General features: G+C 36.1%; 1 protein-coding gene across 2 annotated transcripts in view; it reads left to right on the top strand.

Annotated features, from left to right (window-relative positions):
- PDZRN4 (PDZ domain containing ring finger 4) overlaps positions 1-20645 on the top strand; it is a 408504-nt gene that overhangs the window by 367622 nt on the left and 20237 nt on the right. For both annotated transcript variants that reach the window (XM_037846352.1, XM_037846353.1), the window contains one exon: positions 19362-19460. In XM_037846352.1, the coding sequence (XP_037702280.1) occupies positions 19362-19460 (99 nt within the window). The remainder of the gene's footprint in view (positions 1-19361; positions 19461-20645) is intronic.

The raw sequence follows: 20645 nt of genomic DNA, 5'->3' as shown, positions 1-20645 counted from the left end.
ATTTTAATTTTTCAATTTTTATGATTAAACTTTGCCCTTCTCCTAAACAATATAGGGACTCTAGAACAATTTAATCTAAATCAATTCCCTCCTGATTTATATGTTACTTTTATACATATTTTAATTTCAGTTTGTTCTGGTTTGCTAATGCTGCTGGAATGCCAAACACCAGAAATGGATCGGCTTTTATAAAGAGGGTTTATTTAGTTACACAGTTACAGTCTTAAGGCCATAAAGTGTCCAAGGTAACACATCAGCAATCAGGTACCTTCACTGGAGAATGGCCATTGGTGTCCGGAAAACCTCTGTTAGCTGGGAAGGCACATGGCTGGTGTCTGCTCCCAAGTTCTGGTTTCAAAATGGCTTTCTCCCAGGACATTCCTCTCTAGGCTGCAGTTCCTCAAAAATGTCACTCTTAGTTGCTTTTGGGGTGTTTGTCCTCTCTTAGCTTCCCTGGAGCAAGAGTCTACTTTCAACAGCCGTCTTCAAACTGTCTCTCATCTGCAGCTACTCTCTCAACTTCTGTGCATTCTTCAAAGTGTCCCTCTTGGCTGTGCAAGCGTGCTCCTTCTGTCTGAGCTTATATAGTGCTCCAGTGAACTAATCAAGGCCCATGCTGAATGAGCAGGGCCACACTTCCATGGAAATTATCCAATCAGAGTCATCACCCACAGTTGGGTGGGTCGCATCTCCATGGGAACACTCGATCAAAGAATAACAATCTGATCAACACTAATACGCCTGCCCACACAAGATTGTATCAAAGATAATGGCCTTTTGGTGATATAATACATTCAAACTGGCACACAATTATTATAATTTTCATTTCTATCCTTATTTTTTATCATATTAGTCATTTTTATATTCACTTGACTTGTTTTAAGTTGTGATGCTTTATTTTATGTTTTATTAACTTTTTATTGTAGTAACATATATACAACCCCAAATTTCCCATTTTAACCAATTTCAAGAGTATCATTCAGTGATACTGATTTCCCTCAAATATTGTACCATCCTTTATGAAAAATTCCGCATCACCCCAAACCACAGTTCTACACCCACTAAACTACTGCTTTTACACCATCCCCCTCGTAATCTGTAATCTACTTTCTGTCACTATGATATGCTTTTCCTAGGTATTTCATATAAATGAAATCATATGACATTTGTCCTTTCGTCTCTGCCTTGTTTTATTCAACATGATGTCTTCAAGGTTCATCTGTTTTGGAGCATGTATAAGAACTTCATTCATTTTTATGGTTGAATAATATTCCATTATATGTATATATCACATTTTGTTTACCCATTTGTCTGTTGATAGAGATTTGATTTTTCCACTTTGGGCTATTGTGATTGATGCTGCTATGAAACTAGTATGCAAATATCAAGCTTGACTCCTTGCTTTCAGTTCTTTAAGATATATACCTAGAAGTGGGATTGCTGGGTCATATTTTATGTTCAACTTTCTGAGGAACCATCAAACTCTTTTCTGCAGTGGCTGCACCATTTCACAATCCTACCAACAATGTATAAAAGTTCCAATGTCTCCACATCTTCCCAACCCTTGTTATTTTCTGGGTTTTTTTTGTTTTGTTTTGTTTTTAATAATAGCCATCCTAGTGGATGTGAGGTGGTGTCCTTATGGTTATGAATTGCATTTCCCTGATGACCAGTGATGTTGCACATCTTTTTATGTGCTTATTGGCCATTTGTATATCTCCTTAGGAGACATGTCTATTCAAATCCTTTTCCCATTTTATAATTGACTCATTTGTCTTTTTGTTGTTGAGTTGTAGTAGCAGTTCTTTATATATTCAGGATATTAAACCCTTTATCAAGTTTATGTAGTTATCAGATATATGGTTTGCCATTATTTTCTCCTATTCTGTAGGTTGTTTTATCACTTTCTTGAGACTGTCCTTGGATGTACAAAAGTTTTTAATTTTGATGAAGCCCATTTAATCTATTTTTTTCTTGTGTTGCTCATGCTTTTGGTGTCCTATCAAAGAAATCACTGCCAAATCCAAGGTCACACAGTTTTTCCCCTTATGTTTTCTTATAAGAGTTTTATGGTCTTAGCTCTTTGTTTAGGTCCTTGATCCATTTCAAGTTAATATTTGTATATGGTGTGAGGCAGGGGTTCAATTTCATTCTTTGGGATGTGGACATCCAGTTTTCCTAGAACCGTTTGTTGAAAAGAACGTTCTTTCCCCATTTGGTGTCCTTGGCACCTCTGTTGAGAAGCAGTTGGCCATAGATGTGTGGGTTCTTTTCTGTACTCTCAGTTCTATTCCGTTGGTCTACGTGTCTATATTTATGCCAGTGCCATACTGTTTTGAGTATTGTATTCATTTACTTTTTATTCATTTTTGCAATCCCTTCTCATATTTGTTTCATTATACAAAATCTTTCTATATATATTCCCAATGTCAGTTATGATGCCCATTTTATTCTTTTTCTTCTGCTGTATTTCACTCAGGGTGCCTTGTTTTTTTTTGCATATTTTATGAAATTTGACTCTAAGTTCATTTTAATTCTGTTTTATCTCTGGAACCTTAGAGATCTGGGTTTCTCTAGCCAGGAATTGTGAGTTTATTCCTGCCAGACTTCTGAGATATCATCCTCCTAGGACTACTTTAAACTTAATTATCAGCTTAACTCTTTTAGATGCTACCCCACCCCACCAGGTAGTGTAAATTGGAGCTGAAAACCTGTATTAGCTTGTTATTACCCATTCTCAGGTAAGAATTTTTTCCTTTCACTCAAGGCCAAAATTCATGATAGGCAATTTTCATAGTAATTCTCTGAGATGGGATATAGTTCTTGTTCACCATTGCACTAACTGCATAGCCCTTGGGGGTCTTAGCTTCATTAGAATCTTCCCCTCAGATAAGCCCCAGGCTTTATCTCTGGTCCTCCTAGCACTTTGAAACTAACATTGAGGCGTAAATTCACAAATCAGGAAAAACTCCCAAGGTTAAAATCTGCTTTCTGATTATCCTACTTTTTCAGTTTTTCACCTTTGTTCGTTTTCTTTTTGTCTTCTGAGTATTTGTTAATATTTTGTCATCTCATCAATATATTTTTAAAGGTTTTCAGAATCATGGTTGTTTTCAGCAGGAGGATTCTTCAGTATACCTAGCACAAAATGCAGCCAAATAAGTAAGTCCTATTTTTTAGTCCTATTTCTTGAATCTTTCTTTCCTTCATATCAATTGTTTTTTTCAATAGGAGGACTCTTAATCACTCATTCAAATAGGTCCTAGCAGGCCACATACACTATTCTTTTAGACATGCTCAGTTATCACCAAATCCTAGCATGAAAACATTATAGGCCCCTCATCTGAGGTTTTCGCTGTCTACCGGATACAATGTAGGCTACAGTGTGATCTGAGCTTAAGTAGAGATGAAGAGACATCTGTGTACTCAAAGAGATGAAGAGCACTTCTGAGCGATAAAGAAAAATTCTGGTAGAGATGTGATCTGAAATGTATGCATTTATTCAGTACGTAGGCACAGAGCACTAGTTTTTTTGTTGTTGTTTCTCTTTTTTTTTTTTTCCTGGTGTGAAGGACTACAGCTCAAATTGACTTGGTATGATTTTGTTCTCTTCCCATCATATGCATTTTGTATAGTGAGGCTGAGGGTGAGAAGAGGATTAACCCTAAGCAGGATACATTTCAGAAGTTTGGATATTGTAACTTGATGGGAACTGCAAGGTCATCTAATACAACTACCTACATAGTATAGGAATCAGCTCATACAGCACATAAATGTTCCTGTCTTTTAAAACCCACTGGTCATAGTGAGAGGCTCTGTAGCCACAACAAAATAAATCTATTGTCTTCTCCATTAGCAGTTCATAAGGTATGAAGGGGCTGTTATGCCCACATACCCTCTACTCAAGTGTGACACTGAGTTCCTTCAATCTTTGCTTATAGAGAGATTTAACCATATTGGTCACCTTTGCTTATCACATCCCAATATTCTCCCTAAAGTGTCCCCTGAGAACACAATGTTTTATAAGTGATCTGATCAGCCCAGAGAATAGTGGGACTGTAACCTTTCTCCTGGGCAACATTCAGTGCAGGCTCAGGATACATTAACTTTTTGGTTATAACATCGGCATTGACTGGTTTTGCCATTATAGTCAACTAAAACCCTTAGGCTTTCTCACAAGCAATCACTTCAACCCTGGCTTACTTACCTGAGTCTTTTGGTTGGGGAGAAGTTGAGTACAAAACTTTCGGTTAGTTCTTATTATACTTCATCTTGTTAATTTCAGTACACTGTTCTGTCCTGCCAAGATCCTGTCATACTTTGTGAAAATCCTTTGTAATTTTTCCCTTTATCATTGCTAGGAAATCTTTCCGTAATATATCAGTTTACTTGTATGCTTTATAAACAAGAGTCTAAAGGATAAAACTGAGTCATTCCTTGTTGCCTGAGACTCTTAAATTCTCAGCCTCAATATTTACTGCCTAGAAACTAAAAAACATAGATGAAAACACAAGAGATACAGGACATTGGGTTCCAATTAATTGTATTGAGCCCAGGACATTCTACAGAGGAATGTTTGTTTCACTGAATACCTGATATGACATATCTATTTAATTTTCTTCTTTCTTCAGGAAGAGACAGGTAATGTCAACAAACCACAATTCTGTCAAAGGCTCCAAGTTAATGGATTTAATTTAGTTGATACTTCATTGGAATGCAACTTAGCTAACTTATTATCCTTGTAATTTATTTAAATTTCAACTGATAATATTATCTATTCACTAAGAAAAATAAATAATGGATCAAAAATATTCCTGCTGAAGCCAATGTCCAAAGGCTAGAAAAAGGCAAGTGAGGATTTACTTAAAATGCATCTATGCAGAAGGGATTTAAAATTTTATAATGCAAGTGTTCTTCATGGAGATTTGACGTCTCTCCCATTACCACTCAAGAAAGTACATTACCAAAGGGGAATTCATGATTATTATGTTGACATACTATACTTGCTTTTCACAAAAGCTGCAGTGTACACTCTTCCCCACTTGCCTTTTGTTTGTTTGTTTTTTATTCTTTTAAAAAAATTTTTTTTGGAAAAGTTGTGAGTTTAGAGAAAAATAATATTTGCAAGGCTCTATAATCAACACTGAGCTACAAAGCCCAATACATTGTCTTCACCCTTTAGTAGTTCAGAATTTATTAGATCCTAAATAAAATGTTTAAATATGAATGTAATAGTAAATTAAATGCGTAACTTTTTGTGAGCTGGAAAAGGATATGACAGATTTGGGAAATGTTTCTTATTCTAGATGGGCCAGATCATCAGATCCATGAGCAGAGGAATAAAGATGTTGGGGAAAATGTTGTTTAGGATCCAATTATAGAGGACCTAGATTGTCAATCTAAGGAGTTTGGACTTAATTCAGCATTAAATCGGAACCATTTAGTGGTTTTGAGCATGGAGTAATGCAATCAAAGATTGACGTCAGGGAGATTAGTCAGGCAGGAATGTTCCAGATGGATTAAAGGGGATAGAACAGGTAGAGAAGAGGAAAAGAGGGTCTAAACTGGAGCAATGACAGTGAGAACAGATTGGGAGGGGGTAAAGAGAATCATTTCATAGATAATGACCAATTGTCTGTATGAAGCCAAAGTCAGAGTGTAAAAGATAACCCTGAAGACATAAACCTGGCTGATTGGCAAAATGGTATCATTAACCAGCTTGTGAAGAAGATCAGATTTTTGGAGTCCATAAGGCCAGAATGCCCATGTAGAGATTTGGCCTTGTTATCAGCACAATGAACTTCAGGCGCTGGAACTCTGTAGCTGAAAAGCTTGGCTGCACTTTGGGCATGAAAACTATAATCGAGGTTTAGAGTGTACATATATACTTCAGATAAAGAGGAAAGAGGTAACTTTTTTTTTTTTTTTTGTAAAACAACGCTCCATTTTGAAATTGCATTTATCTTCTGGACTTTGTCCCTTAGTATATAAAGCCTCTCTGTGCCACTTTTTCCAAAGAGCCTGTTCTAATAAGTAGTTTTCTCTGAATGTTGCTACAGGTTATGTAAAATCTTTAAAGCTACTTGAGCTTCTTACCCACACACAGTGGTACTTTGGTGCTTGTTTTGTTTTGTTTTGTTTTGTTTTTACTCCATTGAATCAATAAAATTATATTTTTCCTTGCTTTTTAATCAGTGTTTTCCAGTAAGCAAGATGTACAAGTAGAAGAAAAGGAAGAGGTCTGAGGTCTTCTGTGATATACGTAGTCTCCATTATTTATTTTTTCAATGATTAATAATTTTATTTTAAATAATGGTTAGTTTTCTGATTCCAAATAAATGTATGCCCATGGCAAAAAATGTTTGAAAATACAAATGTGTGTAGAAGAAAGTAATAATTTGTTACAATAATAGCAACTGGAGCTAACCACTCTTTTATTTCCTCTAGAAATATTTATCTTGTATAAATTTGAGTCTGGCTTATACCTAGTACTATATCATGATCATTTCCCATGCTACAAAAATTTTACAAAATCATTTTCACTGATTCATAATATTCCATTTTTTAGGTTATTTATTTAAGAATTCCATATTGCTGGGCATTGAGGACATTTCTGATATTTTGTTATTCTAAATTATGTAGTTGATGCTGACATATTTCAGGTTAATTTTGATGATCCATGTTTTTGTATGTAAGTACAAAACCAGATCATGGTACAGATTATCAGTGGCGGAAATTAATTCTCAGATGTCCAAAATGATCAGATTAATCTTATTAACAATAAATAGAGTAACATTTCTACTCTTCAAAGCCCCAAGAAACAGCAGTTTATAAAGCAGTTGGGTAAATATGATAGAATAATTTTTAATAAATAAATGTGTTAAATGTAAAATTTTTTTAATTAATCTGATGATTTATTTTATTTCATTGTCTATCCAATGCCAGAAAATGCTGCTCAAATTTGTAATTTAATCTGTCTCAAATATCTGTAAAGACATTAACATTGGGTTCTTTAAAACAACACAAATTGCTATCATGATTATACAAACATATGATTATGCACCTGTTCACTACTCACTGGAAAAGTTAAATCACCCAAAATAAAAATCAGTGCATACTAATGAGAGTATATATATTTTTATGAAAATTTATCAGCTCACAAGTGTGTACTATCATGTATTTTCAGCTTTAAAACAGATGATGACACAATAATAGTGATAAACATTACTTCACTGTTAATTATGAATCCAATGTACACCAGCAAGTAGCAAGATCAAACTTGCAAAAATAGTCCAGTGCCTCATTAGAAAATCCTGTATTTCCTGCTTCAGTAACCAGCTGGTGGAAATAAAGTTCATCTTGTCAACAGGTTTATTTATTTCCTATTCTTCTTCTGACTTGTTAATCTTCCTTTGATATTTCCTTAATAATATGTGCTGGAAAAGTTCCTGAATGCTTTTCAAATAAAGAGAAGTTCTGAAAAGATTGACAAATTTATGTTGTGTCAACATAGACACGGGCGTCTTCCAGTCTGGAATTCAGTGTATAATATCTGAAATAGATAAATGGAGACCCTCCTTTTCTCATTCATCAGATCAGGAGATATTCAGGTCTACCAATTGGTTTTAATGCATGTTATTAGAATTTTATTGCCATTACAATAAGGATGCAGTACATTTCATATATCATAATAGATGCACTAAAAATAACCAACAGAGCCAACTCCAAAAAGGAATAGAAAAGGAAAAAATCTAGAATCTGTGCTATCAGACAAGTTATTTGGACACTTTGGAATCATGGCCAGTAGCAAAATGTAGAATCTACCATATAAGATACAGTATGTGAATTGAGGATCATCCTATCACCTATGATTACTCACTGTATATTTGTTAGAAAATTTATTGTTATTATCTGTAATCTGGAGATGTGGAACACCAAGAATTGTCTAATTAATCTTGTGGATCAAGTTTCCTTTGGATCTTCAAGTAAAGTACCATATCTCTGCCTTGTCATAATAAGACATGGAGAAAATTTAATTCATTATTTGATCATATGCTCAATTAGTATCTTAAACATTGAATATAAAAATATGAATTGACTTTATCTTCCTTTTGATTCACTTCAGGGAACACAGATTTATTCAATGTAATTTTATACAATGTAAAAAACTTGCAGTTTCTGCATAACTTTTATAAGTAACGTGTTCCACCTATAAAGAAAGTAGTGAACTTGCAATATTCTTTGCAAATGTCCATCCCTTGTGAGTACATAGGCCAAGCATGATAAATGGAATCTTATTTGTTAAATCAGGTTACTATCACAATTCAAATGCAAGAAAAGTAGTTTTTGTTAACGTGCCCCCGATTCTTTTCTTTCAATTACTTTTAGTCCAAGTTCCCTGTAAATCTACCCTCTCCATTAAACTCTGTGCCTTTGTCCAGTCTTTCAGTCCTAACAAACCTAAATATACACCTTCTTGGGTTTATCTTGGACTGCAGCTCTGTAACTCTTAATTCTATCTCATTTGCCCCTTTGTCCTTACTCCTATATCCTCTCTCAATGAGTAAGCAGTGTCTCAACTTCTGTACCACATCTTTAACAACACTTCTCACTTTTAACAGAGCTTCCAGCATTCCAAAATGCTGTTGCAGTGGATTGTTTCTCCTCAGAAAAGCAATGATAACCCTTAGCATGGTAGCTCGGCACCCAAAATTGATATTTATAACCTATTTTTGCACTAGTCTGTTAAATTCTTTTGATGGTGCTCCCATGGATCATTTTGTGATGGTTTAGATGTTGATTCTATTCCCCCACAATGCTCACTCTGTAGAGTAACTGTAGATTATCTGTATCAATACTGTATCTTACCTTCTCAAGCGAATATATATACCTCTTCAAGATAATTTTTTTTTAACTGTAAAACAGCTTCCCACATAATAGATGGTATAACTTTAGCTGATCTTCCTTGCTGAAAACATGGCCAGTTCCAAAGCCTGACAGCAAGTGTAACCAAGAAGTGCAACTATTGAATCAGTGACGACTAAGGCACAAAGGGCTGTCCTGTCCTTTTCAGCTGTTTACTCTGCAGACAGCACATAGCCAGTATCAAAGAAATGCTAACACTTTCTTTGGAGAAGATGTTTTCAGTAATTCAAAGAAAAGTCAGCTTATAAATGCCAAGAGTAGAGTCACAATGAAGACAGATGGACCAGGTGAAAAGCTGTACTATCAAAAGACAATAGGTTTTTGAGTCTCTCTAAGAATGGATGGTACATATATATATATATATAAAAGTTTAGTGTGCTATTTCTTCTTTTTAAATTTGCTAATCTCTTTTTCAACTGAAGCCCTTCTCTTCTAAGGCTCCCATCTTCATCACCCTGACTCAGTTTATATTACAGTAAACAGCAGGTTCTCAACCTTGTTCTGGCCTCCACACATTTCCCCTGTGTGCATATGTCTGTCAGCAGACTCTCTCCTTCCTTGCAATGATTCTGCTACCCCAACACACTTCCCTTCATGCAACCCCAGTCCTCCATCCCAGGTGAGAATTATTAAATTAAAAAATTAGGACTAACAAGGTAATAGAATAAGAGCAATTGAACACAAGTCAGGAGATCCGGTTTCTTCTCTTAACTGTCTTCTAAATTACCAAGTGAATTTGGAGAAGTCACTTCCATTATAAAATATAGTGAGTGAGCTAGAGTGTTTTAAATTCCCTTCAAAGTAATTCTATGAAATAAATTATAATTAATTCCCTGAAAGTTTAATAAGACTCCTGTGTTTCTCCCTGGGTTAAATACAAGAAAAATGGAAAAAGTAGTCCTTGCTTTCCCCAATAGTTCTAATTTTATACCTCTTTGTGGTTTATATGAGATGGAAGGCCTCACATTTTGAGTGTTGACCAGATCCCTCTTCCTTTTCTGCGCAGGACTTCAGTTATGAGACGTTTAGAATTTTGTCCTATCCCACCTCTCTAGCATCATATCTTGATACTCCCCTAAGTACTCTTTGCTGTAGTCACACTGAACTTCCCATGCGCCACACAGACAGTAGCTTCTCTCTGAAGCCTTCCCTCTCAGCTCATCTCATCCATCTTGTACCACATATCCCATTGTATTATAGGCTTCATGTTTAAGCCTCCGTCAAGACACAGAGCTTGTAAATAACCACTAGAGTATTTTTTTTTTTAAAAAAAAGCAAGCTTTCAGGTAAAAAGACCTGTGTTCAAATTCTGATTCTGACAAATCATTGCTAAGTGACTTAAGGTAATTACTTAATGCTTGCTCTTAATTTCCTCATCTATAAGATGAAATTTTTAATTTTACCAAAAATCAATTGAGATTCTGATCCAAGTAACATTAATACCCAAAACAAACACTCAAGGACAAAAAGATTTATTGACTCTCCTAACTGAAAATTCCAATGGGTAACTCTTTTCAGGATGTAGGGGTTCAAGTGATGCCAGTAAATTTCAATATTTCTCCATCTCTTGGCATTTATCTCCTCATTGCTTAAACTGTCTTTAGGCTGTATATGGTATTAAGACAAAGTTTTAAAGCTTCTCCTGATCTACTTTTTCTCAGGTTCAAATATACAGAAAAGACTGGGGTTTTTTCCCTGATAGTTGCAACAAAAGTCTTAGGTTTTATTTTAATGAGTTTGAACTGGATAATATGCCTATCCCTGAAATGATCACTATGGTTAAGGAAATAAAATGCACTAATTGGTTAATATCTATGTCATTGGCTACCCTTGGAGCTGGAATCAGCCCTGAACAAACACTGAGACTGGGGAAGAAAAAGGTATAGTTTTGCAAAAGAAATTTAGGGTTATGTTTACGAAAGGAGAGAAAATGAGTGCCAGAAAGGCCAAAACTAAATACTCTGTACTATGTTACCTTGTCAGATTGTTGTAAATTAAATGATATGTTATTCACAAAACATTTAATGCAATATTTGGTACATAGTAAGTTTCCAGTGCTGAGTGAAGTACTTGGCAGTTGCTACAAAATGTTAAGTGAGTAAAGTGAATAAAGAAAACCCTAATCTGCTAGAGGAATTCTTAGAATAAATAAATTGTAGGTAATTTTACTTTATTGTTACAGTTTACTCTTTGATTTCTTTTCTTACTGACATGAGTGTATTGTTCTTACAGCTTCCTGAACACATTTTACTTAATTATAATACAATTCTCATGAAGTACAAATATAGCAAAAGCAATTATCCTACATCTAACCTTGGACTAGAGCAGTTAACTCACCCAACAAATACATGTGAAGATTCTCCCTATGTTCCCAGTACTCTACTTGATACTGGGAATGCAAAGAAGACAAAGACATGGCACTGTCCTCGAAGAGCTGAATTCCTTTATTTACTGTCTAAGGCTTGAGGGGTGTATAGTAAACATAATGGGCAAGGACCTGCTTACAGAATTGTGAAGGAAACAAAAACAGTAAGCAATTTAATAAAATACAAATTTGCTACTAAAAAAAGAAAAATAACTGTCATGATTGCCAGGAAGTAACTAAGTATTAGTGAATTTCAGATAGAGAGTTTTAGGAACTCTACTTTAGAAAAAGTGATGAGGAAGGACGGGATACCATCCAGGAAGTGACAATTAAGCTGAAAACTGAATATGAGAGGGAGCTACGTGTGGAAAAATTCAAGCCAGGACATATACATAGAACTTGAATTCTAGCTCCACAACTGACTCACAGTAAGTTTGAGCAAGTGATTTAACCTTTCTCTGCACCTCATTTTCTTCATCTATAAAATGGAGATAAGAGTAACTAGGTCTCAGGACTGATACGATACTGCTTGCATTCAAGTCCTTATCTTCCTTTGCATATAGTGGTAATATTCCCAAGTTGTCTTCCTGTCTCTTAACCCCTCCAGTACACCCACTATGGTACTACTGAAGTCATCTTTGTAAACTGCAATTCTGTCTATTTTATTTCCTCAGCAAGGTATCCTATTTATTTTTTTTAGTAGAATCCAAATTAGTTAATATGACAGTGTCATCCTTCCATAACCCAGCCCTTGCCTACCTCTCCAGTTTCTTTTGTCACCATGCCAGCCTCATCCATTTCAATCTTAAATCCTTAGCTTCACACATAAACTACATGAATCTCCCGTATTAGGTTGTGCTGTTTCTTATCTCTCTGTCTTTGCATAGTCAGTGTTCTCTGCTTGAAACTTTAGTCTTCTTAGTGAACGTCAAGATCAGTCCTGTTATTTGTTTTATATCAGCTTTCTGGGTCCTTCTAGCCACCCCCACCCCAGAGCTGCCCATCACCTCCTTTGGGTTTCTCCATGTCCCCACCCAAATGGGTGATATTAATGCTTTTTGTATGTGTGAATGCCAAGGGCAATGATCTTATAAAGGAAGATTAGCTGATAACACAGGAAAGAGGATAATTGCATGAGAAAAATTCTTGGTAAATCAAAAAAGGAATGGTTTATAGGTTGCAAGTGGAGCATTGGCCTTTGATAGGATCAAGGACCTTTCTTTCATTGTGATAGAAAAACAGCCCAGAATATGGATACAGACATACTTAGCCTGATAGACTCAGTGGAGGGAAGATGAAGCAGTTTTTGTTTGATGGTTTCTCTTTTCTCTGTGAAGTATGGAACAGGATGATGGCTAAGAATAAGGAGGGAGAAGGCACTATAGCAGATTTGAAAGGAGAAGGGGTGTGAAATACCAGTCAGGAGAGTGGAAGTTGAGGCAATCATAATCTGGTAGCATCCAAAGAACTGTAAGGTAAGATTGGATGAGAGCAAGCAGGTGTTTTTAGAAATTTGAGAAAAGTGTCATAGGTATGACACTGGCTTTTTGGAGGAGGATAGAAAAGCAACTTGACAAGGGAAATGTAGCATGATTGTTGCATAGCCTTTACTGCCCATTGGAAATTTTTGGTGATGAATTTATAGTGAAAATGGTCAGTAGGGTCAGCGGTGGCTGTGTGTTTCCCTCAAAAGACATGCAGATGCTACTGTGGGGACACAAAAGAAGTGAACAGTTGGACTTAGCCACAGTTGGCATTTTGTTGGGTGATAGAATGGAAGAAGAGAGCAACAAGGGAGCTGAGGATTTTTATAAAAGATTATAATGACTAACTGTGCATTCCACCTGGATAAGGAGAGAAATGAGAATATGGGGGTATTATTGGTGAAAAGTAGTTCTAGGTCTAGTGTGAGAGAGAAAAATCCTGGAATGGGAATAGAAAAGTATCAGAGCTGATCATAGAGTGAAGTGCTTAAAATTGACATTTTAAAAGTCAAGCAATTATTGAAATGGCGTTTTATGAATAGTCTTTCCTATGTATTGCTTATGACATACGAAACTATTTTGATAGAGACCCCCAAGAACTAACCGTAAGCCATAAAATCTGGTCACAAATGACTGAGTATAGTTAGCAATACCATCAGTAAGCCAATTGATCATCTTAATGATTGTTCAGCACTCAAGAGTCAACTATGAAAAACCTGGATTGCTGGATTCTACAAAGCTAGATCACATGACCCTAATATCTAAAAGCAACTTCAATTTTCTTAAAAGATACATGCAAATATGGAAAAATTCATATCTGGTGTAAACAGAAGTTTTTCCCTGGTTTTCTTATATAACTATTCTTTGTTTTAGTCACAGTGGGATTTGTTGGAAGTCCATTAAAACGACGGATTTCTACGCAGTCTTCCTGACACTCTAGTTGGCACAACCCAAGTAAAGACACAAAATCTCTGCACACTTCTCACTTACCTTGATTTTAAGTTTTCCATTTCTATTCCTGTTCTGGTTTGCTAATGCTGCCCTCCTGCAAAATACCAGAAATGGATTGGCTTTTATAAAGGGGGGTTATTTGGTTACAAAGTTACAGTCCTAAGGCTATAAAAGTATCCAAACTAAGGCATCAACAATCAGGTACCTTCACTGGAGGATGGCCAGTGGCCTCCAGAAAACCTCTGTTAGCTGGGAAGGCACATAGCTGGCATCTGCTTGCTCCCAGGTTGTGTTTCAAAATGGCCTTCTCCAAAATGTCTAAGCATCAGCCAGTGTCAGGGGTCTGCAACTCCACGCATCTCTTGAGCTAAGCCAGCAAATGTCCACTTCCAACGGCCATCTCCAAACATCTTTCTGTCTCTCTCAGCTGCAACACTGAGCTCCTCTGTCCCAGCTCTTATAGGGCTCCAGTAAACTAATCAAGACCCACTCTGAATAGGTGGGACCACACCTCCATGGAAATAATCTAATCAAAGGTATTACCCACAGTTGGGTGGCTCACATCTCCATGGTGTTCTAGTTTGCTAATGCTGCGGAATGCAAAACACCAGAGATGGACTGGCTTTTATTAAAAGGGGGTTTATTTGGCTATACAGTTACAGTCTTAAGGCCATAAAGTGTCCAAGGTAACACATCAGTAATCAGGTACCTTCACTGGAGGATGGCCAATGGCGTCCAGAAAACCTCTGTTAGCTGGGAAGGCACGTGGCTGGCGTCTGCTCCAAAGTTCTGGTTTCAAAATGGCTTTCTCCCAGGACGTTCCTCTCTAGCAAGTTTGCTCCTCTTCAAAACGTCACTCACAGCTGCACTCTCTTTCCTCTCCTTGAGCCAGCTCATTTATATGGCTCCACTGATCAAGGCCCACCCCGAATGGGCGGGGCCACGCCTCCACAGAAATATCCCATCAGTTATGGTCCACAGTTGGGTGGGGTGCATCTCCATGCAAACAACCTAATTCAAATGTTCCAACTTAATCCCCACTATTATGTCTGCCCCACAAGATTGCACCAAAGAATATGGCTTTTTTCTGGGGGACATAATACATTCAAACCGGCACACATGGAAACAACCTAATCCAAAGATTCCAACCTATTCAACACTCATACATCTGCCCCCACAAGATTGCATTAAAGAACATGGTGTTTCGGGGGACATAATACATCTAAACTGGCGCAATTCCTTATCCAGAATTCATGACATTAACTAAAGATTACTGCCATTAGGAATCCCTTTCCTCCCCAATTAATGGTGTAGATAAGATAAGTATTCCTTTCTTTGTTAAGGTATAAAGTCCATTCAAAATGGGTAAACTATGACTTCCTAAAGTGACTCAGCATTCACAGGGAGAAGCAGCCAACTTGGGTCTTAAAAAATATGACTTGTTTTTCAAAAGAAACCAGAAAGTCTCTGATTCCAAAAGTAGGAAACTAGAAATCAAAAACTGCTCACATGTCACAATGAAACCTTTGAAAACAAATTCATAGTTGAATAAAGAATTGAGGTTAAGTTTGTTAGTAAAAAGGACAAGATCATATGCCTTAGCCTTTACCCTAAGTAATGACTAGATAAAAACATGATTTAGTTACTAGTTGCAGCAAATTGTTATGGATAAAAATTTAGAATTGGGGTGTTTGAGTCTGAAATGTGGTTATCCTAGCAATTTGGGTATTCCAGGAGTCTTGTTACTCATTTCTTACCAAGTATTATACCTCCTTTCCACCATCCAGGAGATAATGATATTGGAGTGCTAGTTTCATAGATGATCTAGACTTCCCTTAGACGTGCTTAATTAATTCTAATAAAAGGTTGTGTATTTTTCCACCTAATTCTGTCTCTTCAAAAATAAACTTCGTTGGAGCATATAAGCATATAAAAACCAGGAGAACAAATAAATAAACAATGAAGATATGAACACAATAGAACCCCTTCTCCCCTCATTGTCAACTGGTATCAGTGACCGTCTGTCTAGCCCAGGTTCTCCTTCGGACTTGAGCAGTGCCAGCTGCCTCTGAATTTGCTCACTCGGAACAAAAATGCTCGTGGCTTGTGTCTCAGCATTTTTTAGGGCTTGGGACCAGTTTTGCTTAAAAAGTTATTTCAGGTAGCTTCAAGCCTTGGCTCTTCCTCCAGGGAGAGTCGTTTATCTGCAGAGCAAGTGGCCCTTTTTTTCCTTTTAATTTCCTTGTTCATAAAAAAAATTAAAATTTCACAGCACTGTAGTGCCACCAATTTATGTACAAATCCCATTCTCATCATACTATGATTAGAAGGATGTTTCACAATGAGCTTTACTAACTTTAATCTTCTACTGCACCCTCAATCCATATATAATCAATTTCCCACAGGATTAGGTACCGTGATTTGATTTTTTTAGGGGACTTCATATACTTTCCCAGAACATAGCCTCTTGAAACACATTTAAGTCAAAATTAATGTAGTTTTTGCCAGGTATATGAAGTGATTCCTCCACTCCAGTCAAAAATGACTTACAGATGGTTAGCACTGCCATCCGTAAAGGCTTGGCTTTGATTTGTATAGGTTCATGAATTGTCTCCATGGAGAAAACATACAGAGGTAGCATTTCACTTTTATGTTTTTCGTCAAACAGCTTCCAGCGACAGAGGGAAAGGTATGAAAGTTGTTAGCAAAAACAGTCTCTATTACCAGGAGATTGTTCCTTCAGAAGTCAGAGGCTTGTGTGCACTGTGAAGGGAAAACATAATTAAACCTTTGCAAGAGGAATCTTTTCAGATGATCAGAGTCTTTACAAAGCTCCCATTGCCTCATACAAACAAAATGGTCTACAGGTAGCTGCTTATATGTCATTTTGGCATAGAATTAAAGGAACTGTGATTCCAAAATGTGTGCTGCTGTGTGCTAAGATGAAATATGTAGTATCTGAAACATTCTCAACCAAAGGAAAAAAAGGTTCACACTTGGGAATGGTGTTTTCAGCTACAACTAGTATGAACTGGACTCTGAATAGGTCACCTTTTAACTAATCATTAATGATATTCTCTTTAAGAGAGAATTATTTTTCAATTATCTTGAGGACTCACAAACTACTTCTGAGAGAATGGAAGATCATGCCAAATGACAGATTTTGCTAAGGGAGTGGTAAAATAACAAGCCTAGAATACCAATGGCCACCTAGAAAGGCAGACTTCAGTGACCTGAAGCAGCTAATAGGAAATATGATGGTGTTCAGTGCCTTTCAAAGGGGAGTATGAGAAAGGAAAATGCTGAAGGCAACTTTGAGACCTGTTTCTCAGTTTTGCCTAGATCCAGTTCCATGACAATAGTGAAAAGTTATTTTGACCTTCGGATATTAGTCTCTTTTTCCCTGTGAGTTTTTGGGTAAATGCTTTGACTAAAGCCTTATGGGTAGATTCTGCCCTTTTCATTTTAATAGATTCTTTCAATTTTATGATAACGTATTTTGATATGCATCTACTAAACAAACACCTAAGCCACGGGTTACCATTGAGAATGTGGGAAAACAACCACAAAAAGAATTCTCCTTTCTGAAAATGTCTTCCCATAGCAGCGGGAGTTTCTCCTAAGTGCTGCTGGCAGGACATTGAAGGTCAATGGATTTCAGCTTTGACTAGAGCTCCTCATTTCCCTTGATTTAAAGGTCCCAATCTCAGTTCTTTATGGAGTGTTTAGGTTTCCTTATAGGCCTCTTAGGGATCACAAGCTTCTTTACTCCCTAACTGTATACCTTGTTGCTATAATTGAAGCTGTTTTGTTGCTGTAATTCCTTCCTAATGTTACAGTTTTAGTCAAGTATTCTTTCCCTCTGGAGGCATTAATTATTGCCAATTTTGAAAAGACCCTTGCTTGGTGTGTACATTTTTACTTCCAAAGCCAAATCGTGTCGCTGTTTCTTGTTCTTCCCCTAGGTGAAGGGATTTTTCACATTGTTTCTTTACTGTTCAGCACACACCATGCCCTTTCTCACCACAGGAATATAGTTAGAATCTTTGTCCACCAGCCAGCAAAGCAACATTCTTCATAGTTTCATGTATTTTACCAATTTGCAGTGTATGTCTCAGGATAGAAAATTTAAATTTTATTCTATTTACTATTAACTGTGAAATTATTGATCACGGGAGCTTATGATAGTACATGATTGCTAAAGATTTACCTATGGTGTATTACATAACTTTAAAATAAATGGTTGCTATGCTGTGACAAGGATTTCCCTGAATACAAAATTGAAAGGAAGACTAATTCCTCAAAGGCAACAAAGTGTTCTGTAAAATATTCTCCTATTTGCAATTAAGTGAATTTTTATTTAGTACCGATAACTACTTCAAATTTTAGAGAGTTAGCTAAACACTTCATTATTATCAAACTTTGTTATCTTTTTCACACACATACACAATCTAGCTCCCATCAAAGAGGAAAGACTACTTAAATATTGTTTTCTTAAAAAGCTACGTACACTAAGAAATGTTTTTAAATAAAAACAAATAACCCTTCAACGAGGATTCACCAAGTGCATACACTGGGACAATCCTGGTTCCAGGCTCTCGGAGAAGGCACCAAACAGACAAATTCATGGCTCCCACAGAGCCTACGTTCTAGAAACTTAATGCAGTCTTCACTTCCATTTTTAAAGTACTTTGTTGTTTTCTCATCTGATTTGCTAAAGAGCCTTGTATTATCCATCCAGCAGGAACAAGTTCTCCATGATTAGGGGACCAATTTGTGTTTTACTACTTGGAATTATTATGTGATGTATTTATCCTGAAGTCATCTGCCTCTGAAAGTGGTACAAGTCTATTTCATTATATAAAAATGAAATACACTGAAATTTACTATTATTTTACTGAACATAAATCAGGGAATGGATTCAATATATATTACCTAAGAACTGACATTTCAAGCCCCTTAGCCATGTGTTCCAGTAAATGTGTTTCCTTGTTCATTTACTGCTACATTTTGAATCATTGCCTCTACCCCATCTGGCTGCTGATGTCTCTCCCTTCAGCCTGGATGAACCCATTTCTTTCCAAGGGCGAGAGTTTCCACAAAATAATAGGAAACCTTGGCCTGAGCCACACAAAACACTTGCATCATGTGATATTGCATAGAACTCAGATGAAGAATTGATAGAATCCAGTTTAGTCTTTTAAAATTTGACCTTTATTTTAGGTATAATGAAAATACAAATAAAACACAGTAACTCCAATGTTTTTCATAAACATTGTGTTATCTACTTTGACTTTCTCTAATATTTTGATTCCAGCTTATTGATTTATACATTGTATTAATATAGTATCATGTGATTTTAAGGAGTTTTACATTTGTTATAACTTGATGCAAAAAAGATGCATATCTCCAACTTTACCATGGAAATTTAAAACACTGGCTTGACTATACATAAATACACTTTGAAGGTAAATTTTAATGAAATGGCTTTTTGGGAACATAAGCAAATTTCAAATATTGAGTAATAATTACTGAAATTCCCCAAGAACTAACCCAAAGAATATCAACGAATTCTCCATCCTGCTGTGGGGTTTCTCTCTGAGTTAAATGTTGGTGTGTGTGTGTTTTTCTCTCAGGAGGTCGAGTTGTGTCGTGTTAGCAGTCAGGAGAAGCTAGGCCTGACAGTCTGTTACCGAACGGATGATGAAGAAGACACCGGCATTTATGTCAGCGAGGTAAGAAATGCCATGGAAGGAGACTGCAAGGAGCAGGTGAAATGACTCACAGTGAAGAATCCTTCAGAGGCTTGAGTGTGCAGAATTGGCTAGGTTCCAATTCTTGTCACTTTCAATTAGGAAAGTAAATTATGTTGCCCAAGTAATGTAATTATTATCCGCTTGTTTAATGTGGGTGCTTTCTCCACAGACACCCAGTTAGGAAAAGTGCAAAAAGTGTTAAAGCTGTTTAAATTTGAATAAGTCCCATAAATATGCAGAAATTTGAACAGACTTTTTGATCAGCAAACATTTGTCCCTCCATTCCACAGTGACTTTTTTCAGTAACAATAACATTGGCTAATTGTTTTAAATCAAATGTTCAGAAAAATTACGTCTTTTACGACGCAAAGGAATTGAACTTGAAGAACCAAGAGAGCATCTATTAGTTTGTTTTATTCAATCACATAATCACCTTCAAGAAGTGAGTTACTTAAATGGGAGACACCCTTGGTTTAATAATTTTGAAAGAATGTGAAGCAAAATTTATTATAAGTTGTTTTAAAAACCCTCAAAAATCATTTTTTGAGAGGTAGCAAGGTAAGATTTTAAAAATTATACACATCAGGTAAAACTATATCAGATTTTAAATTTATATGTTATATATGTGTGTATAAATATAAATGTATACATGATATATATATATATATATATATATATATTTATATATGAGTAGGAATGAGACAAACTAATTACTAGTTGTCCTATGCTGTTTCAAGTTTCTTTGGCCATGATCTTGAAAAAATTACTTAAATTGTTGAGCCTCAGCTTCCTCAAGTAGAAACTTAGTATAACAATGCCTATCTCATTGCTTTTATGTAGCTGTTTAGAATATGGAAGAAATGGAATAATAAATACACTTAAAAAACTAAAGAGCTCTTAAAAATGTAAAATGTTACTTTTTATCACTTTACATCCAAAAAAATGTATTGACTGGTTTTTGCAGTGGAAAAGTCTCCAGGGAATATTTGGCTTATGTACTTTAAATATACAGTACAAGTATGATAATCAGAGGCAGGGGAATGGTAAGGAAATATAGGGAAACACCTGCTAATTTATCTTTTGTAATATTTGCAGAGTTAGGCATGTAGAAGTTTATAATTAGTTCAATTAAAGTTCTGAAGACAAAGTTTTATAGGTTGTGCA

This window comes from Choloepus didactylus, chromosome 8 (assembly GCF_015220235.1).
Source record: "Choloepus didactylus isolate mChoDid1 chromosome 8, mChoDid1.pri, whole genome shotgun sequence".
Lineage (NCBI taxonomy): Eukaryota > Metazoa > Chordata > Mammalia > Pilosa > Megalonychidae > Choloepus > Choloepus didactylus.
This window is presented reverse-complemented; position numbering and strand designations above follow the sequence as displayed.